General features: G+C 41.3%; 2 protein-coding genes across 3 annotated transcripts in view; one reads left to right on the top strand and one right to left on the bottom strand.

The window, feature by feature from the left end:
• LOC132470439 (mucin-4) overlaps positions 1–15,032 on the top strand; it is a 31,600-nt gene extending 16,568 nt beyond the window's left edge. Inside the window, exons 1-7 of one of the 2 annotated variants that reach the window (XM_060069071.1) lie at positions 12,339–13,025; positions 13,182–13,306; positions 13,515–13,579; positions 13,722–13,921; positions 13,996–14,158; positions 14,260–14,424; positions 14,529–15,032. In XM_060069071.1, coding sequence (XP_059925054.1) covers positions 12,437–13,025; positions 13,182–13,306; positions 13,515–13,579; positions 13,722–13,921; positions 13,996–14,158; positions 14,260–14,424; positions 14,529–14,538 — 1,317 coding nt within the window. In that variant the 5' untranslated portion in view covers positions 12,339–12,436 and the 3' untranslated portion in view covers positions 14,539–15,032. Of the gene's footprint in view, positions 1–12,338; positions 13,026–13,181; positions 13,307–13,514; positions 13,580–13,721; positions 13,922–13,995; positions 14,159–14,259; positions 14,425–14,528 lie in introns of those variants that run through there. The other variant, XM_060069072.1, reaches the window with a different exon arrangement.
• Positions 15,033–16,783: 1,751 nt separating this feature from the next.
• Positions 16,784–23,720, bottom strand: errfi1a (ERBB receptor feedback inhibitor 1a). Its single transcript, XM_060069073.1, has 4 exons — positions 23,497–23,720; positions 20,419–20,618; positions 20,153–20,238; positions 16,784–19,864 (listed from the first exon to the last, which is right to left on the bottom strand). The coding sequence occupies exons 2-4, from the start codon at positions 20,568–20,570 to the stop codon at positions 18,921–18,923; spliced, it is 1,182 nt and encodes a 393-aa protein (XP_059925056.1). The 5' UTR covers positions 20,571–20,618; positions 23,497–23,720; the 3' UTR covers positions 16,784–18,920.
• Between the last annotated feature and the right edge of the window lie 2,211 nt (positions 23,721–25,931).

Genomic DNA, 25,931 nt, shown 5'->3' with positions numbered 1-25,931 from the left:
AGTCAGCAGTTCTCCATCATCTGCATCTGCAGAAAATATTGGTTCCACGACGGACGATCCACAAACAACATCACTAGTTACAAATTATCAGGCAGAATCGTTATCTCCTTCAACTGCAGTTGATTCATCACAAACTTCTTCTGTTCCAAAAACAGACAATAGAGAATCTACTGCTACTACAAATGTGACCATGACATCTGAATCACAGATGACAACTATGAAATCTATAACAGGAACTGATACGAAAAGTACAGTTGTGACTTCAGTCAGCAGTTCTCCATCATCTTCCACTGCAGATAATAATAGTTTAACAACCGAAGAACCACAAACAACATCACTAGTTACAAATGATCCGGCAGAATCTTCATCTTCTACAACTTCACTTGATTCATCACAAACTCCTACCATTTTAACAACAGACAGTAGAGAATCTACTGCTTTTAAAGACGTGACTATCACATCAGCATCAAAGATGACAACAATGAAATCTGTAACAGGAACTGATATAAAAAGTTCAGTTGAGACTTCAGTCAGCAGTTCTCCATCATCTTCCACTGCAGAAAATATTGGTTCTACGACAGACGATCCACAAACAACATCACTAGTTACAAATGATCCGGCAGAATCTTTATCTTCTTCAACTGCACTTGATTCATCACAAACTCCTACCATTTTAACAACAGACAGTAGAGAATCAACTGCTTCTACAGACGTTACTATCACATCAGCATCAAAGATGACAACTATGAAATCTGTAACAGGAACTGATACGAAAAGTACAGTTGTGACATCAGTCAGCAGTTCTCCATCATCTTCCTCTGCAGAAAATATTGGTTCCACAACAGACGAACCACATACAACATCACTAGTTACAAATGATCCTGCAGAATCTTTATCTTCTTCAACTGCAGTGGATTCATCACAAGCGTCTTCTGTTCAAACAAGAGACAATAGAGTATCAACTGCTTCTACAGATGTGACAATGACAACAGCATCAAAGAGGACAACTACGAATTCTGAAACAGGTACTCATGGAATAAGTACAGCAAGGACTTCATTCAACAGTTCTCCACCGATTTCCACTGCAGATAATATTAGTTCAACGACAGACAAACCACAAAATACATCACTAGTTACAAATGGACCATCAGAATCTTTATCTTCTTCAACTGCAGTTGATTCATCACAAACTTCTCCTGTTCCAACGACAGACAATGGAGAATCTACTACTTCTACAAATGTGACCATGACATCTGAATCAAAGATGACAACTATGAAATCTGTAACAGGAACTGATACGAAAAGTACAGTAAGGACTTCATTCAGCGGTTCTACCTCATCTTCCACTGCAGATAATAATAGTTCAACAACCGAAGAACCACAAACAACATCACTAGTTACAAATGATCTGTCAGAATCTTCATCTTCTACAACTTCACTTGATTCATCACAAACTCCTACCATTTTAACAACAGACAGTAGAGAATCTACTCCTTTTAAAGACGTGACTATCACATCAGCATCAAAGATGACAACAATGAAATCTGTAACAGGAACTGATATAAAAAGTTCAGTTGTGACTTCAGTCAGCAGTTCTCCATCATCTGCATCTGCAGAAAATATTGGTTCCACGACGGACGATCCACAAACAACATCACTAGTTACAAATTATCAGGCAGAATCGTTATCTCCTTCAACTGCAGTTGATTCATCACAAACTTCTTCTGTTCCAACAACAGACAATAGAGAATCTACTGCTACTACAAATGTGACCATGACATCTGAATCACAGATGACAACTATGAAATCTGTAACAGGAACTGATACGAAAAGTACAGTTGTGACTTCAGTCAGCAGTTCCCCATCATCTTCCACTGCAGAAAATATTGGTTCCACGACAGACGAACCACATACAACATCACAAGTTACAAATGATCCTGCAGAATCTTTATCTTCTTCAACTGCAGTGGATTCATCACAAGCGTCTTCTGTTCCAACAAGAGACAATAGAGTATCAACTGCTTCTACAGATGTGACAATGACAACAGCATCAAAGAGGACTACGAATTCTGAAACAGGTACTCATGGAATAAGTACAGCAAGGACTTCATTCAGCAGTTCTCCACCGATTTCCACTGCAGATAATATTAGTTCAACGACAGACAAACCACAAAATACATCACTAGTTACAAATGGACCATCAGAATCTTTATCTTCTTCAACTGCAGTGGATTCATCACAAACTTCTTCTGTTCCAACAACAGATAATAGAGAATCTACTGCTACTACAAATGTGACCATGACATCTGAATCAAAGATGACAACTATGAGATCTGTAACAGGAACTGATATGAAAAGCACATTTGTGACTTCAGTCAGCAGTTCTCCATCATCTTCCACTGCAGAAAATAATGGTTCCATGACAGATGAACCACGAACAACATCACTAGTTACAAATGATCGGGCAGAATCTTTATCTTCTTCAACTGCAGTGGATTCATCACAAACTTCTTCTGTTCCAACAACAGATAATAGAGAATCTACTGCTACTACAAATGTGACCATGACATCTGAATCAAAGATGACAACTATGAAATCTGTAACAGGAACTGATACGAAAAGTACAGTTGTGTCTTCATTCAGCAGTTCTCCACCGATTTCCACTGCAGATAATAATAGTTCCACGAAAGACATACCACAAACAACATCACTAGTTACAAATGGACCATCAGAATCTTTATTTTCTTCAACTGCAGTAGATTCATCACAAACTTCTTCTGTTCCAACGACAGACAATAGAGAATCTACTACTTCTACAAATGTGACAATGACAACAGCATCAAAGATGACAACTACGAATTCTGTAACAGGTACTCATGAAACAAGCACAGCAAGGACTTCATTCAGCAGTTCTCCACCGATTTCCACTGCAGATAAAATTAGTTCCACGACAGACGAACCACAAACAACATCACTAGTTACAAATGATCCTGCAGAATCTTTATCTTCTTCAACTGCAGTGGATTCATCACAAACTTATTCCGTTCCAACAACAGACAATAGAGTATCTACTGCTTCTACAGATGTGACAATAACAACAGCAACGAAGATGACAACTACCAAATCGGAAACAGGTACTCATGCAACAAGTACAGGACGGACTTCATTCAGTGTTTCTACCTCATCTTTCACTGCAGATAATAATAGTTCAACAATGGAAGAACCACAAACAAAATCACTAGTTACAAGTGAACCTGCAGAATCTTCATCTTCTACAACTTCACTTGATTCATCACAAACTCCTACCATTTTAACAACAGACAGTAGAGAATCAACTGCTTCTACAGACGTTACTATCACATCAGCATCAAAGATGACAACTATGAAATCTGTAACAGGAACTGATACGAAAAGTACAGTTGTGACATCAGTCAGCAGTTCTCCATCATCTTCCTCTGCGGAAAATATTGGTTCCACAACAGACGAACCACATACAACATCACTAGTTACAAATGATCCTGCAGAATCTTTATCTTCTTCAACTGCAGTGGATTCATCACAAGCGTCTTCTGTTCCAACAAGAGACAATAGAGTATCAACTGCTTCTACAGATGTGACAATGACAACAGCATCAAAGAGGACAACTACGAATTCTGAAACAGGTACTCATGGAATAAGTACAGCAAGGACTTCATTCAACAGTTCTCCACCGATTTCCACTGCAGATAATATTAGTTCAACGACAGACAAACCACAAAATACATCACTAGTTACAAATGGACCATCAGAATCTTTATCTTCTTCAACTGCAGTTGATTCATCACAAACTTCTCCTGTTCCAACGACAGACAATGGAGAATCTACTACTTCTACAAATGTGACCATGACATCTGAATCAAAGATGACAACTATGAAATCTGTAACAGGAACTGATACGAAAAGTACAGTAAGGACTTCATTCAGCGGTTCTACCTCATCTTCCACTGCAGATAATAATAGTTCAACAACCGAAGAACCACAAACAACATCACTAGTTACAAATGATCTGTCAGAATCTTCATCTTCTACAACTTCACTTGATTCATCACAAACTCCTACCATTTTAACAACAGACAGTAGAGAATCTACTCCTTTTAAAGACGTGACTATCACATCAGCATCAAAGATGACAACAATGAAATCTGTAACAGGAACTGATATAAAAAGTTCAGTTGTGACTTCAGTCAGCAGTTCTCCATCATCTGCATCTGCAGAAAATATTGGTTCCACGACGGACGATCCACAAACAACATCACTAGTTACAAATTATCAGGCAGAATCGTTATCTCCTTCAACTGCAGTTGATTCATCACAAACTTCTTCTGTTCCAAAAACAGACAATAGAGAATCTACTGCTACTACAAATGTGACCATGACATCTGAATCACAGATGACAACTATGAAATCTATAACAGGAACTGATACGAAAAGTACAGTTGTGACTTCAGTCAGCAGTTCTCCATCATCTTCCACTGCAGATAATAATAGTTTAACAACCGAAGAACCACAAACAACATCACTAGTTACAAATGATCCGGCAGAATCTTCATCTTCTACAACTTCACTTGATTCATCACAAACTCCTACCATTTTAACAACAGACAGTAGAGAATCTACTGCTTTTAAAGACGTGACTATCACATCAGCATCAAAGATGACAACAATGAAATCTGTAACAGGAACTGATATAAAAAGTTCAGTTGAGACTTCAGTCAGCAGTTCTCCATCATCTTCCACTGCAGAAAATATTGGTTCTACGACAGACGATCCACAAACAACATCACTAGTTACAAATGATCCGGCAGAATCTTTATCTTCTTCAACTGCACTTGATTCATCACAAACTCCTACCATTTTAACAACAGACAGTAGAGAATCAACTGCTTCTACAGACGTTACTATCACATCAGCATCAAAGATGACAACTATGAAATCTGTAACAGGAACTGATACGAAAAGTACAGTTGTGACATCAGTCAGCAGTTCTCCATCATCTTCCTCTGCAGAAAATATTGGTTCCACAACAGACGAACCACATACAACATCACTAGTTACAAATGATCCTGCAGAATCTTTATCTTCTTCAACTGCAGTGGATTCATCACAAGCGTCTTCTGTTCAAACAAGAGACAATAGAGTATCAACTGCTTCTACAGATGTGACAATGACAACAGCATCAAAGAGGACAACTACGAATTCTGAAACAGGTACTCATGGAATAAGTACAGCAAGGACTTCATTCAACAGTTCTCCACCGATTTCCACTGCAGATAATATTAGTTCAACGACAGACAAACCACAAAATACATCACTAGTTACAAATGGACCATCAGAATCTTTATCTTCTTCAACTGCAGTTGATTCATCACAAACTTCTCCTGTTCCAACGACAGACAATGGAGAATCTACTACTTCTACAAATGTGACCATGACATCTGAATCAAAGATGACAACTATGAAATCTGTAACAGGAACTGATACGAAAAGTACAGTAAGGACTTCATTCAGCGGTTCTACCTCATCTTCCACTGCAGATAATAATAGTTCAACAACCGAAGAACCACAAACAACATCACTAGTTACAAATGATCTGTCAGAATCTTCATCTTCTACAACTTCACTTGATTCATCACAAACTCCTACCATTTTAACAACAGACAGTAGAGAATCTACTCCTTTTAAAGACGTGACTATCACATCAGCATCAAAGATGACAACAATGAAATCTGTAACAGGAACTGATATAAAAAGTTCAGTTGTGACTTCAGTCAGCAGTTCTCCATCATCTGCATCTGCAGAAAATATTGGTTCCACGACGGACGATCCACAAACAACATCACTAGTTACAAATTATCAGGCAGAATCGTTATCTCCTTCAACTGCAGTTGATTCATCACAAACTTCTTCTGTTCCAACAACAGACAATAGAGAATCTACTGCTACTACAAATGTGACCATGACATCTGAATCACAGATGACAACTATGAAATCTGTAACAGGAACTGATACGAAAAGTACAGTTGTGACTTCAGTCAGCAGTTCCCCATCATCTTCCACTGCAGAAAATATTGGTTCCACGACAGACGAACCACATACAACATCACAAGTTACAAATGATCCTGCAGAATCTTTATCTTCTTCAACTGCAGTGGATTCATCACAAGCGTCTTCTGTTCCAACAAGAGACAATAGAGTATCAACTGCTTCTACAGATGTGACAATGACAACAGCATCAAAGAGGACTACGAATTCTGAAACAGGTACTCATGGAATAAGTACAGCAAGGACTTCATTCAGCAGTTCTCCACCGATTTCCACTGCAGATAATATTAGTTCAACGACAGACAAACCACAAAATACATCACTAGTTACAAATGGACCATCAGAATCTTTATCTTCTTCAACTGCAGTGGATTCATCACAAACTTCTTCTGTTCCAACAACAGATAATAGAGAATCTACTGCTACTACAAATGTGACCATGACATCTGAATCAAAGATGACAACTATGAGATCTGTAACAGGAACTGATATGAAAAGCACATTTGTGACTTCAGTCAGCAGTTCTCCATCATCTTCCACTGCAGAAAATAATGGTTCCATGACAGATGAACCACGAACAACATCACTAGTTACAAATGATCGGGCAGAATCTTTATCTTCTTCAACTGCAGTGGATTCATCACAAACTTCTTCTGTTCCAACAACAGATAATAGAGAATCTACTGCTACTACAAATGTGACCATGACATCTGAATCAAAGATGACAACTATGAAATCTGTAACAGGAACTGATACGAAAAGTACAGTTGTGTCTTCATTCAGCAGTTCTCCACCGATTTCCACTGCAGATAATAATAGTTCCACGAAAGACATACCACAAACAACATCACTAGTTACAAATGGACCATCAGAATCTTTATTTTCTTCAACTGCAGTAGATTCATCACAAACTTCTTCTGTTCCAACGACAGACAATAGAGAATCTACTACTTCTACAAATGTGACAATGACAACAGCATCAAAGATGACAACTACGAATTCTGTAACAGGTACTCATGAAACAAGCACAGCAAGGACTTCATTCAGCAGTTCTCCACCGATTTCCACTGCAGATAAAATTAGTTCCACGACAGACGAACCACAAACAACATCACTAGTTACAAATGATCCTGCAGAATCTTTATCTTCTTCAACTGCAGTGGATTCATCACAAACTTATTCCGTTCCAACAACAGACAATAGAGTATCTACTGCTTCTACAGATGTGACAATAACAACAGCAACGAAGATGACAACTACCAAATCGGAAACAGGTACTCATGCAACAAGTACAGGACGGACTTCATTCAGTGTTTCTACCTCATCTTTCACTGCAGATAATAATAGTTCAACAATGGAAGAACCACAAACAAAATCACTAGTTACAAGTGAACCTGCAGAATCTTCATCTTCTACAACTTCACTTGATTCATCACAAACTCCTACCATTTTAACAACAGACAGTAGAGAATCAACTGCTTCTACAGACGTTACTATCACATCAGCATCAAAGATGACAACTATGAAATCTGTAACAGGAACTGATACGAAAAGTACAGTTGTGACATCAGTCAGCAGTTCTCCATCATCTTCCTCTGCGGAAAATATTGGTTCCACAACAGACGAACCACATACAACATCACTAGTTACAAATGATCCTGCAGAATCTTTATCTTCTTCAACTGCAGTGGATTCATCACAAGCGTCTTCTGTTCCAACAAGAGACAATAGAGTATCAACTGCTTCTACAGATGTGACAATGACAACAGCATCAAAGAGGACAACTACGAATTCTGAAACAGGTACTCATGGAATAAGTACAGCAAGGACTTCATTCAACAGTTCTCCACCGATTTCCACTGCAGATAATATTAGTTCAACGACAGACAAACCACAAAATACATCACTAGTTACAAATGGACCATCAGAATCTTTATCTTCTTCAACTGCAGTTGATTCATCACAAACTTCTCCTGTTCCAACGACAGACAATGGAGAATCTACTACTTCTACAAATGTGACCATGACATCTGAATCAAAGATGACAACTATGAAATCTGTAACAGGAACTGATACGAAAAGTACAGTAAGGACTTCATTCAGCGGTTCTACCTCATCTTCCACTGCAGATAATAATAGTTCAACAACCGAAGAACCACAAACAACATCACTAGTTACAAATGATCTGTCAGAATCTTCATCTTCTACAACTTCACTTGATTCATCACAAACTCCTACCATTTTAACAACAGACAGTAGAGAATCTACTCCTTTTAAAGACGTGACTATCACATCAGCATCAAAGATGACAACAATGAAATCTGTAACAGGAACTGATATAAAAAGTTCAGTTGTGACTTCAGTCAGCAGTTCTCCATCATCTGCATCTGCAGAAAATATTGGTTCCACGACGGACGATCCACAAACAACATCACTAGTTACAAATTATCAGGCAGAATCGTTATCTCCTTCAACTGCAGTTGATTCATCACAAACTTCTTCTGTTCCAAAAACAGACAATAGAGAATCTACTGCTACTACAAATGTGACCATGACATCTGAATCACAGATGACAACTATGAAATCTGTAACAGGAACTGATACGAAAAGTACAGTTGTGACTTCAGTCAGCAGTTCTCCATCATCTTCCACTGCAGATAATAATAGTTTAACAACCGAAGAACCACAAACAACATCACTAGTTACAAATGATCCGGCAGAATCTTCATCTTCTACAACTTCACTTGATTCATCACAAACTCCTACCATTTTAACAACAGACAGTAGAGAATCTACTGCTTTTAAAGACGTGACTATCACATCAGCATCAAAGATGACAACAATGAAATCTGTAACAGGAACTGATATAAAAAGTTCAGTTGAGACTTCAGTCAGCAGTTCTCCATCATCTTCCACTGCAGAAAATATTGGTTCCACGACAGACGATCCACAAACAACATCACTAGTTACAAATGATCCGGCAGAATCTTTATCTTCTTCAACTGCAGTTGATTCATCACAAACTTCTTCTATTCCAACAACAGACAATAGAGAATCTACTGCTTCTACAAATGTGACCATGACATCTGAATCAAAGATGACAACAATGAAATCTGTAACAGGAACTGATACGAAAAGTACAGTTGTGACTTTAGTCAGCAGTGCCCAATCATCTTCCACTGCAGATAATATTGGTTCCACGACAGAAAAAACTGAAAAAACATCACTAGTTACAAATAAACCAGCGGAATCTTCATCTCCTTCCACAGCAGCTGTTTCATCACAAACTCCTGCCATTTCGACAACAGACAATAGAGAATCTCCTGCTTCAACGGACGTGACTATCACATCAGCATCAAAGAAGACAACTACCAAATCTGAAACAGGTACTTATGCAACAAGTACAGGAAGGACTTCATTCAGCGTTTCTACCTCATCTTCCACTGCAGATAATAATAGTTCAACAACCAAAGAACAACAAACAACATCACTAGTTACAAATGGACCATCAGAATCTTTAATTTCTTCAACTGCAGTAGATTCATCACAAACTTCTTCCGTTCCAACAACAGACAATAGAGAATCTACTGCTACTACAAATGTGACCATGACATCTGAATCACAGATGACAACTATGAAATCTGTAACAGGAACTGATACGAAAAGTACAGTTGTGACTTCAGTCAGCAGTTCCCCACCATCTTCCACTGCAGAAAATATTGGTTCCACGACAGACGAACCACATACAACATCACAAGTTACAAATGATCCTGCAGAATCTTTATCTTCTTCAACTGCAGTGGATTCATCACAAGCGTCTTCTGTTCCAACAAGAGACAATAGAGTATCAACTGCTTCTACAGATGTGACAATGACAACAGCATCAAAGAGGACTACGAATTCTGAAACAGGTACTCATGGAATAAGTACAGCAAGGACTTCATTCAGCAGTTCTCCACCGATTTCCACTGCAGATAATATTAGTTCAACGACAGACAAACCAGGAACTGATATGAAAAGCACATTTGTGACTTCAGTCAGCAGTTCTCCATCATCTTCCACTGCAGAAAATAATGGTTCCATGACAGATGAACCACAAACAACATCACTAGTTACAAATGATCCGGCAGAATCTTTATCTTCTTCAACTGCAGTGGATTCATCACAAACTTCTTCTGTTCCAACAACAGATAATAGAGAATCTACTGCTACTACAAATGTGACCATGACATCTGAATCAAAGATGACAACTATGAAATCTGTAACAGGAACTGATACGAAAAGTACAGTTGTGTCTTCATTCAGCAGTTCTCCACCGATTTCCACTGCAGATAATAATAGTTCCACGAAAGACATACCACAAACAACATCACTAGTTACAAATGGACCATCAGAATCTTTATTTTCTTCAACTGCAGTAGATTCATCACAAACTTCTTCTGTTCCAACGACAGACAATAGAGAATCTACTACTTCTACAAATGTGACAATGACAACAGCATCAAAGATGACAACTACGAATTCTGTAACAGGTACTCATGAAACAAGTACAGCAAGGACTTCATTCAGCAGTTCTCCACCGATTTCCACTGCAGATAAAATTAGTTCCACGAAAGACGAACCACAAACAACATCACTAGTTACAAATGGACCATCAGAATCTTTATCTTCTTCAACTGCAGTTTATTCATCACAAACTTCTTCTGTTCCAACAACAGACAATAGAGAATCTACTACTTCTACAAATGTGACCATGACATCTGAATCAAAGATCACAACTATGAAATCTGTAACAGGAACTGATGCGAAAAGTACATTTGTGACTTCAGTCAGCAGTTCTCCATCATCTTCCACTGCAGAAAATAATGGTTCCATGACAGATGAACCACAAACAACATCACTAGTTACAAATGATCCGGCAGAATCTTTATCTTCTTCAACTGCAGTGGATTCATCACAAACTTCTTCTGTTCCAACAACAGATAATAGAGAATCTACTGCTACTACAAATGTGACCATGACATCTGAATCAAAGATGACAACTATGAAATCTGTATCAGGAACTGATACGAAAAGTACAGTTGTGTCTTCAGTCAGCAGTGCTCAATCATCTTCCACTGCAGATAATATTGGTTCCACAACAGAAAAAACAGAAAAAACATCACTAGTTACAAATAAACCAGCGGAATCTTCATCTCCTTCCACCGCAGCTGTTTCATCACAAACTCCTGCCATTTCAACAACAGACAATAGAGAATCTCCTGCTTCAACAGACGTGACTATCACATCAGCATCAAAGATGACAACTACCAAATCTGAAACAGATACTTATGCAACAAGTACAGGAAGGACTTCATTCAGCGTTTCTACCTCATCTTCCACTGCAGATAATAATAGTTTAACAACCGAAGAACCACAAACATCATCACTAGTTACAAATGATCCGGCAGAATCGTTATCTCCTTCAACTACAGTAGATTCATCACAAACTTCTTCTGTTCCAACAACAGACAATATAGTATCTACTACTTCTACAAATGTGACCATGACATCTGAATCAAAGATTACAACTATGAAATCTGTAACAGGAACTGATACGAACAGTACATTTGTGACTTCAGTCAGCAGTTCTCCATCATCTTCCACTGCAGAAAATATTGGTTCCACGATGGACGAACCACAAACAACATCACTAGTTACAAATGATCCTGCAGAATCTTTATCTTCTTCAACTGCAGTGGATTCATCACGAGCTTCTTCTGTTCCAACAACAGACAATAGAGTATCTACTGCTGCTAGAGATTTGACAATGACAACAGTATCAAAGATGACAGCTACGAATTCTGAAACAGGTACTCATGGAACAAGTACAGCAAGGACTTCATTCAGCAATTCTCCACCGATTTCCACTGCAGATAATATTAGTTCCACGAAAGAGAAACCACAAACAACATCACTAGTTACAAATGGACCATCAGAATCTTTATCTTCTTCAACTGCAGTTGATTCATCACAAACTTCTTCTGTTCCAACAACAGACAATAGAGAATCTACTACTTCTACAAATGTGACCATGACATCTGAATCAAAGATGACAACTATGAAATCTGTAACAGGAACTGATACGAAAAGTACAGTAAGGACTTCATTCAGCAGTTCTCCATCATCTTCCACTGCAGATAATAATAGTTTAACAACCAAAGAACCACAAACAACATCACTAACTACAAGTCAACCGGCAGAATCTTCATCTTCTACAACTTCACTTGATTCATCACAAACTCCTACCAATTTAACAACAGACAGTAGAGAATCTACTGCTTTTATAGACGTGACTATCACATCAGCATCAAAGATGACAACAATGAAATCTGCAACGGGAACTGATACAAAAAGTACTGTTGTGACTTCATTCAGCAGTTCTCCATCATCGTCCACTGCAGATAATATAAGTTCCACGACAGAAGAACCACAAACAACATCAATAGTTACAAATAATTCTGCAGGATTACAATCTTCTTCAACAGCAGTTCATTCATCTCAAATGTCAACTGTTCAGACAACAGACAATACAATCACAAGGTCAACAATATTGCCTACAACTCAAAGTCATAAAACAAACCAAATATCAACTAGCAGCACCACACACATACCAACACCCGTACTAAACACGTCAACATCTACAGTTCACCCCTTTACAGAAACAACACATAAAGTCATTACAAATTCGACCATCAGTTTTTCCCCCTCCACAACAAATGACACTCCATTTTCAACTCCCGAGAAGAACACCACCAGCCCTGATTGTGCAGCAGGGGACTGCCAGTGCAGTGGGAGCCCTTGTGGGTTCAACCCCGCGCTTGGCCAATGCCAGTGTCACTGTGCAGATTATACCTATGGAGATACCTGTTTCCTTGGGCAGAACGTATCAGCAGTCTTCATTGGTGAGGGTTTACCTACAGTGTCATGGTTTACTCCTCATTCAGTCCATTGGCTGGTTAGACTATAAAAAGTTTGATTTGGCTACATTCAGCATATATATTAGATTCAAAATTATTGTATATTAAAGTTCATTGTTTTGTTGGTATATTTCTATCTAGATGATGAGGCATTGCCAAAAAGAAAGGCAAACTTTTCCCTTACAATCGGTGCCACATTTGAGGAGGACTTCAATGATATAAACTCTCCCCAATCTCAGCAATTCATCCACACTCTGACAACTAAGGTAGGGTCTTTGATAATTATACTACTACTACGACTACTACTTACACTAATAATAATAATAATATTAATAACAATAATAATGAGGATTATAATTATCATACTACATATAATAGATAACCAATTGAAGTTCAGTAATAATATTCTATTCAGAATTCTCCTGACTGCAAATAAAGGCTAAAATTCGTTTATTTGTTTCTGCTTCTCTCCAGCTCGAACCTCTGTGCAAAATGGCAGACGCGCACCAGTTCAAACAAGTCAGGATTGTGAAATTAAAGTAAAATATCTCATGGTCATTTCTTTCATTTGCTTTGGGTCATTGATTTAAGACGACAAACATCTACGTCGCATGCCATTGCTGCTGCTGTTGTCTTTGACTTGATTTGTGTTTGTTTACTTGTTCTGTCTCTGTTGCGTAGAGCAGGGTCTGTCATCGCTGAGATTATAGTTGAATACAACTATCCAAACAATGAAAGCCACATCCAGTTCCTCAACAGTGAAATTGATGACGAATTGATGGAAATCTTCGATCCACTTGCCCTCAACACGATAGGTCAGGCCTTCGGGAATGTCACTATCGAGCTCAATGGTCTTCTCTTGCAACCAACCGTCATTAGAAGTGAGTGGCGTTATTTATTACAAGTATTTTTTGTTAAAAACCGACAATATTTATAGTTCTCTTCCTCTCAACAGACGCCACTGACTTGGAGCCATATGTGAACTGCCAGTATGCCAACTACACCGCAAAATTGAACAACGGTCGCTGGGAGTGTGTGGGACCTTGTAAAAGAATCCCCGGCTACTGTCATCAACATGGAGAATGTCTGAATCACATTAAGGATGGTCCTATCTGTCGGTAGGATCAACACAAAAAACGCACAAGGATTTAAATTGGACGGCATGAATACAATTAGAATCCCTTTGAATCTATTTTACCATGTTTCTGTTCACATGCAGGTGCCAGTCATCCGCCCTCCAGCAGTACTACGGCCCTCGTTGTGAATCCTTCCGCTGGGGGGCGGGGTTCTATGGGGCCTTGTTCGGGTCGCTGGCTGCGGTTCTCCTGCTACTGGTGACCATCGTTGGGGTTCTTTGGTTTAAGAAGAGACGATGCGATTCTTGGTAAATGAAAACTTTCTAAGTGTGCGCTCGCGCGCGCGCGTGCGTGTGTGTGTTTTAATAGTTTGTACTAATACAATACTAATATGTCTAATATATTCCCTCAGGTACATATGAAGAGGGATGAGACACCAGTCCCCATCTAAGTCCAGGACCAGAAATTCTTAACACTGGTTACTGTAATGTAGTTTGCACCTATTATAAGTATTTGATGTATTGATTTAAACCTGCACCATGTCACACTTCAGTCATAAAAAGGTGAACTGTAGAGCAAATGGAAACATCACTATCACCTGCCTCCTCCAAATATGTGAATCATTTTCCTTTTTATTTATGTTCATGAGTATCTATAATCATTGTCAATCAAAATAACTTGTTTCGAATTATTTTTCATTTTTATTTATGTTCATGTGTATTTAAAGACATTGGTAATCTAAATAACAAGTTTCTTGCTTGCTTAAGGGCTACACTGATATGAAATTATTGATGTACAATTCTAACAATGTCGTTTTATGCCTTTAAAACTCATCAAGTGTATTATGGCCTGTAAAGTTCCAACTAAGACTAAGATTGAATTAAAAGAGCAGGCCAACAGCTGTTTCTTTCCAAAACCTGTACCCAATACACGTTATAATACAATATACAATGTGAATCCAATTATGGTCCGGGGGGATGAGATAAGGGTTTTTGCCTTCACAGAGATGTTCTGGGTTCAAACCCCAGTGTCCTCAATGTAGAGGTTTCTTAAAATAATTAAATGTAAATTGCCTTGGTTGAAAGCTTTACTAAATTAATAAATAATTACCATTTCGCATTTCAGATACATTCTCTGTAATTGTATCCACACAGCACCCATTGTCCACCAGAGTGCGCAAATGTTCCATTAGAATATGATTTGACGATATTCTGACTGGAAGGACCTCGTCATGTAGGCCTAACCGCTTCACTATTCATACATACAAGTACCACTGCTTATAACGACAACAACTAAGGACAATGATGTGTTATTATTAATACAATTACAATTTGTAAATTAGCAAATAGTAATTTTCAAATAATGTGCATTATTAAACAGATACTTTCTATATATAGCAAGTACTAGTGGTAGTTAAAGCAGTAGATAATTGGAATTTCTACTGCCATATTTGCTGCCAGTATTTGTTATGGTATGGAAATTAATGTTTGTATTTCCTTATTATTGTACGATTTAGGCCTACTACTCGTGTTATAGAGAGCCAAACATTGAAGGCAAAAGGAAGGGAATAATTCCTCTTTGCTCAGTCCATTCAGATTAATCAGCAGAGGTCATATAACAATTAATAATGCAACAACCAAGACGCCCAACTGATAATGAAATTGAGCTCATCATAAAATGTTTCAGGATTAGGGTTTCAGACCTATTTTGAAGTTAAACTTATACTTATCAGAGTTGTTGCTAAAATTGGTAAAATCTGAAAGAGCAAATGGCAAACTAGAATTCTGTGAAGAAATGGTTAAAAACTATTACATTTAGTCCTCATTACTGCAAGCATAGTTACAATCCATAGCTCATAAATCACAGTTTATAGGTCCCAATCACATTAATCTGTTACAAATCACATAGCTTTAAATATGACTCGCCAGAAGTTCAAAAATCAATATGAAGAGGATGATGTGCCTTTTATTTATATGAAGCATTTACATTCAACAACTTTAATATCTGTATATGTTACTCTCAATATAATAACATGACCTACTTACCTCACAAGCAACAATTTGTAATGCAAATTGGGCTGATAATAAAACAGGAAGCCATGTTCACGACCCATTATGTCAGCTGTTGGCTAAGTCAAGACTGAAGCAGGTTAAAGGCTTGGCCTACATAGATGACACTGTTGCTTTTGTTCTATTCAGAGACACAATCCAATATTATCAGCGCACCATACCTACAGAAATGGTCACTGCCTTTGTTAAGAAAGCGCAAAATGGGCGCAACACCACCATGGCAACGTTGTGACGTAAAAGTACATTCTACATTTCAAACTCTTCCCTTTAACTCAGTCTAACTGAACTGAACCCATCCCTGTTGATATTCATGTGGAACCGCACGGACAAAAGTCAAGAATAAAAGGCACTCCCCAGCATTGTAAAACACTTAACCTGGACATTATGCCAGCTGCTATTTGAGCCGTGGCTCCAGCAGCTGTAAAGCACCTAGCTGTGACCAGGAAGCGGAAGGTAACCTGCCTGTGTCTGTTTAAGACTCTGTGGTGTACCTGGAGTGTGGCCAGCCACTGGAAGGCATGTGGGCGATGATGGAACAGGCCATACAGCTGAATCACACTTGGAGGAGAAAAAAAAAATATCACACATCGAAATCCAACAGGTTCATAAATAAGTTGTTTTATTTTGTTTTCCTTTTTAAAAGACTATAGATCGATCAACCATACATAATGACAGTTTCTTTGTTAAATACTGTACACTCTCTTAACTCTCCCAGTGCATGTTTTTATACCACAGCAGAGAATGTCAGTTATTTCTCAATGAAAGTACAACCATAATCTTCATTTGATGTCGTTTTTATTCTCAAGACATGTCAATATATTAAGATTAAATATAACAAAAAAATCAGTGTATAATGTAAACATGTTGAGACATTATATCAAAACGTCGTCTCTAGCAAGGTATTCTTTTCTCGTGACCAGGAGGGAGAGTAAAATATAAAGCATACTTCAATGACCGTTTGACCTTCGCGCTAATGTGTCTTTTCTCTCTTCTTTATACTGAACAGCGTGTTCTTCACACAGGGGTTACCTCAACGCATGTGCTACATTAATTATATCATCCCAAAGGTACTTCAATCACCTATAACAATAAAATTCATGTACTTCACCTGCTGCCAGCAGCCAAAGTCTCTCCTACCACACCCACTGCAATCATGTAAGGCAGGAATGCATGAGCAGAACAAGAAAGTCAGTTTGTCATGGCCTGCGCATGCACTTTGTGCGCGCGCACTGTGTGCGCGTGTGCGTGTGTGTGTGCGTGTCATGCGTGCTATCAGGTGAGCCAAACTTCCTTTGTTGTGAAGGATCGGCGATTTTAAGGACTGTTCAAAAAATATGAAGTGGTTTGAACTGTGTGTGTAGTTTAAGGGGGTTTTCTCATCTATTGTGTGTGAAATTGAACAAGTAATAATTGTGGAGCATAGTGAGGAATATAATGAAGGGGGACAACATGTTCACCACCCTATCTTGTATGCATATGTCATTAAGAGTGTAAAGCAAAGTAAATAGCGGCTATTGTCAGAGCGTTTTTCTGAAGGGTCATCGAGGGAGGTAGTACTTGAGGCAAATTATTTCCAAGCAAATGACTCACAGCTTTACCAAGAATTAACTCCTGTGCAAAAAGACCTGACCTGGACACCGACGACGAGCGAGTAATAATACAAGTGTGCACTTGAGGAAGTTGTACTTAAAGAGCAGGTGATGCAAAACAGGCAGAGCACGGTAACAAATATTGTTAACTATTTTTCTACAAAATGTAGAAAGTCAATCTATATATATCTATATATATATCTATATATATATATATATAGATATATATAAACAAAAAATTACCAGAAGCACTGGTCCTACACTACACACACACACACACATACGCAAACACATACACATACAACAACACGTTCACTAATGAAAGACATTCTTCTGGAACAATGCATAGCTACACATATGATGTCCATCCACACAAAATGTACTGTGTGGGGCAGGCCAATAACAAACCGAGACAGGGGGGGAGAGACGGGTCCGGACACACTCCGAGGCAGGGGAACTACATACCGGTTGTAGTGGAGACATGCAGGGGAACACATGTATGTATACAGAACATAAGAGTGGGATTGTTTTTCGTCGATGCATCCTTCATATAGACATAAAAATGGTAATGTAAGCTTCATAGATACGTTAAGTGATACATGGTTTTCGCTACTGACCTTTTGTCCCGTGTGAGATTCAAAAGCAATGTAAAAAAAAAAATCAGTTCACACTAAACTGAACGAGTGTCGCCCACCTGCTCTCCACCCCGCCAGGCACAAAACACTGAGAACGCAAGGCGCAAGTCCCGCTTGTACCCTTTCAACTGCACCACAGAATGAGCCAAAGAAGAGCACACCGTTGAATACGGTGAAATAATATTCATATAAAAAAATAATCCGTGCCACGGTTCACCTACGACCTCTAACCCGAGACGCGCGTGTTGTCGTGGTCGTTGTAGCTGTCGTCGTTTGTCCTCGGTAAATCGTCTCTCGTCACAAACGCCGTTCGACGCTTCCAGTAACTGAATGCAGTGCACACATACCCTGTGTCTTCAGAATACAGAGGGGGTCAAAAAAATAAAAGCAAAACTCATCGACCAAACAAAACAAAAGAGGGGCAAGCAGCAGTTTGAGGGACGGAAGTGTCCGATATCACCGTTTCCATGTCGTTGTTTCCCAACACCCCCGTGGGGGGTCCCCTATAGAGTCAAGTCGAGTCCCCTCTCCCGCCTCGACCCAGCGGCATCAGAAAGTAGTGTGTGGAGCTGGCCTGCCTGCCGTTCTCGATCACGGGCAGTATGCAGGGCGAGCCCTCGCTGTTCTGTCTCTGCAGGCTCACATACTTGGGGTCCGGGGCGAAGCTTTGGGTGGGGGGCATCACCCCGTTGAAGTACGTGGGGAGGCTCTTGGGGCTGGGGGTGCGGGAGCAGCCCACCGGCAGAGGCTCCCGGGGGGGCAGCTTGGGGGGTTTGTCCTCGTCGCTGTAGGCGCCGTGCGGGTCCCCCGCCGACCAGCGGCGGTAGTCCACCGTCTTGCTGGGCCGCGGGGGCACCGGGGGAGGGGCGGTCGCTCTATCCATGGCGGGGGGCCGGCGGGAGCGGCAGGACGAGGGCTTGGAGCCGGCGGGGCCCGACTGGGACCGCCGCAGCTTCCTCTGAGCCCTGTCCCGGCCCCCCGCCGAGGGGGGCTCGGGCGGCTCCGGGGGATGCTTCTCCACAGATTCCCTGTTCGATTCCCTCCCGGGGTGCGGATGAGGCTGGGGCGGCCTGGGCTGCACCGTGGGGCCTTCAAAGTAGGCCTGGTTGACCTTCCCGCAGTCCCGGAAGCTCCTTCGGAAGGGGGCCCCGTAGCGGAAAGGGGAAGGCTTGGAGCACAGGTCGGGCACCAGGCAGCGGCTGTCCTCCGTGCCGAGGAACAACTCCTCCACCTCTCGGTCCATATCCTGCTCGGGGCAGTGGTCGGGCCGCGTGGGGAGGGGGGGCAGGGGTTTGGAACATCTGCCGGGCGTCTGGGGAGGGCTGCTCCGCTCGTGAATTGACAGCCTCTGGAAGGACGGGACCACCTGGTCGTCGTCCGGGCTGGGCGTCCACGGCTCCGGGAGTGTCAGGAAGGGAAGGGTGGGCGGGGACTTCTTCTGGCTGTGTTTCTTCTCTGTCGGAGGGGAGCGAGAGCGGGAGAACAGTGAGAATGTGAGAAATGTCATCAACACTTAGAATTAGATATGGCTTTTTTTTGGCCGCAAAGTAGGAAGAAAAACAAGAACATGGGAGTTATATTTGAATGTTAGGAAGTGGGTTCAGCGTTTCCAAAACCGACAAAATAATATGCATCTTAAAATAAGTAACCCCTCCCTACAGGGCTTTACTTTGGGAGGAAGGTTTCGGCTGGCTTCAGACATGGTCAACAAGCGCAGAGCGTCTAGACAGTTTCTATACTTACTCTCAGCACTGAGTGTCGGGGGTAGTGGTTGATAGGGTGGGAAGCTTGGATCTATATGTTGGGATTCCATACTGAAGTACAACAGCCTGTTGACAGAAAAAGAAACACGGCATTTAAAATCAATTACCACTTCACAGCTGGGTTTTATCCCAATTTTGATATTATTGCAAGCGATAATGTAGATCACAGATTTAGGTTTACGGTCTCGGCATACGTTTAATTCATGTTCTGAGCACGCGCCTCCTGTAAGCGTCCTTTGCACTCACTTCTCTCGTTCATGAGGATTGCTCCATGAGGGTTTGGATCGAGCCATGCTGTGACAGTAGCTGGCCCGCAGGAAGGGGCTTTCTGTGGGCAGACAGATCTCCTGAGCAGTCAGGCCTGCTGTGGACATGCTCCAGACAAAGTCGGGTCGCATCAAAGCCAGGAAAGACTTGAATCCTTGCTGCTGTTAATTCCAATGAACCTGTTGAAAACAAAGAACTTTGAATGAGTTGAAAGCCCACATCGCTGCTAAGACACTATAAATAGAAAATAAAACCTATTTTAAAGGTGCTGTAGGTACGATTTCAAAGTTGTACAGGGATTTTCTGTACAAATTCTCAACAATCCTCCAAACATTCCCTCCCTCCCTATGTTTTCTCTGGCATTGAGAAGTGGACATTCACACACCTGTGACTGACAAACATGATGGATTCCCCGAACCAATCAGGGAAGACATGACCGGTCTGAAATTGTAATTGTCTCATACAGAGGCAGGTGCAATGAAACAGGAAAATCACAGAGCATTTCGCTCACCGATAGCTGACCGATGGCGATGGCATTTCTGAAAAGTGACAAAATGACAGCTCTTGAATCTAACCTACAGCACCGTAACACCGGCGTCCTCCTGGCCTTATTGTTTAAAGGCCAGGAGGAACACAGGGTGACTCTTGGGATGCTAGTTACTTAGTTGTTAAAAGAGCCCTCTCCTGATGAAGCAACATTCTCCCCGCTTGCTCCGATAGAGGAATGACAAGCGCTCACAGCGATGGAACTTCAAACGCTTGTGCCCGGAGAGCCCCCACGGACGCTACAAGGTCATGGACACATGCGGCGGCCACAGATTGTCCAACACAAACACACACACACACACACACACACACACACACACACACACACACACACACACACACACACACACACACACACACACACACACGCACACACACACACGCACACACACACACGCACACACACACGCACGCACACGCACACTATTCGCTTACCTGGTATCTAAAAGGGACTAACTTAGGGTCAAACACAACACATCACACCTTGATGGCTGCCCACTACTTTTTTTCCATCATCCCAATGAAAACCATCTCTTCAACCAGGGGGGAAACGTTTTCACAATTTGTTTCTGTAGGGCATTGTTGTGCATGCAGTGCCCAACAACAGTGAAACCTTCCACTGTGTACAACCTCGGTGTTCAGAGGACCTGGATGTATCCCCGACATGTCTTAGACGTGTGATGGGACTGAACCAAACGCAAGCTAAATGCTCAGAGTGAAGGAAGTGAAACACTGCTACTTGGTCGTTATTAAACCATACAACAAAAGAAATCCTCCCATCAAAATGATTGTATGTATTGGTTGATTTCATGTGTATTGTGGGCAGTACTTGTGCATTATTGTGCCCTCTCATCATAATGCAAAATGAGCATATGAAGACCATTCAACTGTCTATTACAACCTTTATTTTGGAAGAGCCAGACAGTAATATCCCAGGTCAAAATTAACCCGTTTTTTTTATAAGATCAGCTCTTTGATGTGCAATGTTTTAGCAGCTGCAACACAGGTTATCAACCCGGCGATGTCCATCCGCACACGTATCCATTACAATCTGAATTGTTGTCCTGTAATAAGTCTGTCTGCCCCATCACCCAGATATGCATCCCTGGACACACTGTCCTGCAGCTTATAATGTCCTGCCGATGACTGAGGAGACCACTCTCCCAGACAGGAAGGGGTGTGTGTGTGTGTGTGTGTGTGTGTGTGTGTGTGTGTGTGTGTGTGTGTGTGTGTGTGTGTGTGTGTGTGTGTGTGTGTGTGTGTGTGTGTGTGTGTGTGTGTGTGTGTGTGTGTGTGTGTTTGTTTTTGTGTGTGTGTATGTGTGATAATGCCCAGACAGCTGGCATGAAACAAAGCTTGAACAACAACAGCAAGCAACAGCAAGTAAGTCTGTCTGATAAAAATAAAAGAAAAAGCCAACCCAGGCATCACAGACCCCCGCCACCCCCACCTACTCTTTCTCCCTCGTTTGGGGGCCTCCCATTTGGTTGGGTGAAGATGGGGAGGCAACATGATCCTCGATAATGGACCCCAGGGGGCCTTGCTCTTCCCCTCACAACAGGTGCAAAGAGATGGTCCTGGCAGTTAACCATGAGAGCATTTACAGGCAACAGGATTAAACAAATGATGTGTAGCCATGGGCTGCATTAGCCACTCTAAGGGAGGCATTTGTATGCAGCTTGTTTCAGGGCTGGCCTTGGGGCCCCGAATCCAATCACGCCTGGGTTTTCTATTACCGTGAGATTTAAGATAGACCGTTTCCTGTGCTCCTCTGAAATTGGATATATTGCCAAAATCATTATAAAGAGTGGGGGAGTGCTGGTGGATGCTGGTTGCGTTGATGAGGCCAGGTGGTGGTTGGTTTGTGCGATTCCTAGCTCACAAACTATCTGAACACATTATCCCGCCTCAGGTTAGAGCAGCAGAAGCTGCACGCAACCCTTGTAGGAGGAAGATCACACCCCGCGTAAGACACCCCTGAAGCGGTTTCCGAGCAACAATACCCGCTCTACCTGTGCGGCAAGCAAACAGCGCGCACACCCCCTCACCTTACCGGATTGAGATAATAATGGTTAGCCTTCTAGGAGGCAGTGACTCACACCATAACACACACGCAGCTTTGCTATTTGACAAGTCTAGGAAATGATGAAATACACTAGCTTGCTGGATAATAAAATACAGCGGTAAAGCCCTGAAAGTGTGTTCTAATATTATGTGCTAGAGAAACAGAACTGAAAAATTCAGTCAATGGCAAACCATTTTTGAAAGTTTGTATGACTCATGTAGTACAAAATACTCTATGTGCTGAATCTAATTTGATTTGAAAATGAGATGGCTGTTAATGCCCTCCACCCTTTGTGAAACACAACCCAAGGAGTGTATCAAGGTGTTAATAGTAATGTAATAGTAGTAATGTAAGCAAATATTAACACTCATCAATCAATAAGCATTCGTCTCAGGCAGAGTATACTGGACACCGTTTTTCTGTATTATTTTCAGTATATTACTTACCAAAATAATCTCGCCGTGTTCACTGGCTTCCAGACCCCTAAAGTCCTCTTTGCATTAGACAAAAAATAATAAATAACTCCTTGGTTTGTGCGATCTTTGTTACAATGAAGAGTGCCTGTGTTTCCTATGCTTCAGGCACAGCACAGCAGCACCGTAGTTATACTGTTACTAATGAGTGATTCTACTCGATGGTCTACTAGTGTTGTTGTGAGCAATGATGTTTTAAGCTCAGCACTCACATGGCTCCGCCCTCTTAAAGTCACAGCGTCCCATTTCAAAAGCTTTTCAGACTATCATGTGCTGTACCTGCAGCAAAGAAGACAAAGCATTGTGTTGCAGGTGCAAGCCTGCTTGAAATTATTTATAATGGTGTTTATTTACTGTATGATCATCCTATGAATGGCATCCAACATATGACCAAAAATGTATTCAGTCAGCACATTGCTACTACAATATACAAATAAGTATCAGCCATGCAATACTGAATAAAAAGCTTTCTAATGCAATTTTTGCTCCCATAATCTATTTACAACTGTGTTCCAGTCAAAGAAAGGGTGCTTTCAGAAGTCTATCGGTACCATGTGCAGAGCTATCCTGCAGGCTGAGGCATTTGCACTGGTATCCTTCCCCTATAGTGTTTTCCAGTAGTAGTATTTTAATTTGAAATAAATAAAGACAGGATGAATAAACACAAGGTAAAAGAAAATAATTGCACAAGCCTCGATGGAGACAAAGGCAGCCTGCGGGATGGCTCAACGGTAGATAAGAAAGTCAGGCACAGCAAACATAGGCAAAAACACGCTTATCTCCCCAGCGCTTGGCAGCTAACACAACGGAGCCCATATTGTCTCGCAGTTGGCTTATCAGATCTTTGAGGGGTTTTTCTTGAGCTCAGTCAGGTTTTTTTCTCTCTGTTTACCTGGTTAAATGTACAGTACATATCAAACAAAACATATATCAAGGAACAAGGACAGTTTGTCCTGTTGGACTCATCTATGCGATCGGGTATTCTTTCATATAAAACAAGTTCTACGTCCCTGATAAAAATAAAGTTTAAAATATATCTGGAACGTGCTAATCCACCGCACTCTCCATTTCCAAGTGCTCAGACTTGCCGGGTGTTAAGTGCTGTTGTTTTAACTGTGTCACCTAACCTTACCGGGCTGCACAGACCCACCACTGACATATGCGCTAACCAAACACTGCAGCACAAAGGCTACAAACAACGCGTGTTGATTCAATTGGTGGCAGAAACCAGAGGTGTGTGTTGAGGGAACAGAGTGTACTTGTGCTAGGGGGGGTTGCTAAATCCCAATGGCTAGCCTTGGCCCCCCTGAAGCTAGTGGGCTTATCATAACATAGTTGGCCCTTGCATGGACCAGGCTTGTCCTAATCCCACTTCATCATTCATTTCAAGAGACATTGTTGAGATTCCGACGAGCCAGTTGTGGACAGTGGGGTGAAAACAGGGGTGCTTGCATATGCACGACGGGTGTGTGTGTGTGTGTGTGTGTGTGTGTGTGTGTGTGTGTGTGCACATGCGTCGTACACATGTGTGAGCCTATTGTTATGAATGTGTATGCGCATTTGTGTGTGCGGGTGTGTGCGTGTGTGTCTGCGCGTGTTCGAGACTATTACTCCACCCATTTTTACTTTAATCCAGGGCCTGCCTTTTGAGGCGTGTGAGTGATGTCATCACTCACAGGAAGTTCATTATAAAGTTAGTCAGGGAGATAAGCAGATACATTCAGAGAACACAAAGCTGGGCACAAAAGACATTCTGTCTCCCTCGTCTGTGACTGTAGTGGTCCTTTGATAAAAAGGTCTGTCTCCTGTCGTGCTTCATGAGTCAGACCAAAGTCCTGTCCGGTAGCTAAAGAAAACATTTGAATAAGGGGATAAACCTTCTCTCTTTTAAATTAATTAATTCGACTTCCCTGCCTCTCCTCACACGCTACAACAATCTTGACTTCTACCTCACCATTCTTGGATCAGCTGATGCCCCGCTCACAGGAAGGGTGTGGCATGGTGCTGTGTGCAAGACTCTGTCATTAGTGTAAATGATTCATGCGGCGTGGAGGTCAGAGGGTTGACGACCTCTACCTCTCCAGGCAGTTAGGAGTGCACATATTCAGCCAGTGGTCAAAGTTCACTGCCAGATAAGGGCAGGAGCAAAAGGTTTAGCTCGGGGCCGTGGGAGTGACGTCAGCCAGCGACAGGGCTTTTGTATCAGGAAGTGTGACAACAACCCAGAGGCCATTTTGCTTCGATCCTATGCCTCATACACGGAATTAGGTCATGGTCTGTAGCAACTAATTATAATGAATGTCCGTGTCCGCCTACGCTGTACTCAGGTGATAATGGCCACCGCTGGCAGCAGCAAAACCACTTTCACAGGGAGAGTACTACAGAAGTAAAATAACAAGCAAGGCTCA

Source organism: Gadus macrocephalus, chromosome 13 (assembly GCF_031168955.1).
Source record: "Gadus macrocephalus chromosome 13, ASM3116895v1".
Classification (NCBI taxonomy): Eukaryota; Metazoa; Chordata; class Actinopteri; order Gadiformes; family Gadidae; genus Gadus; species Gadus macrocephalus.
The sequence above is the reverse complement of the archived record's forward strand: the minus strand, read 5'-3'. Positions and strand labels throughout refer to the sequence as shown.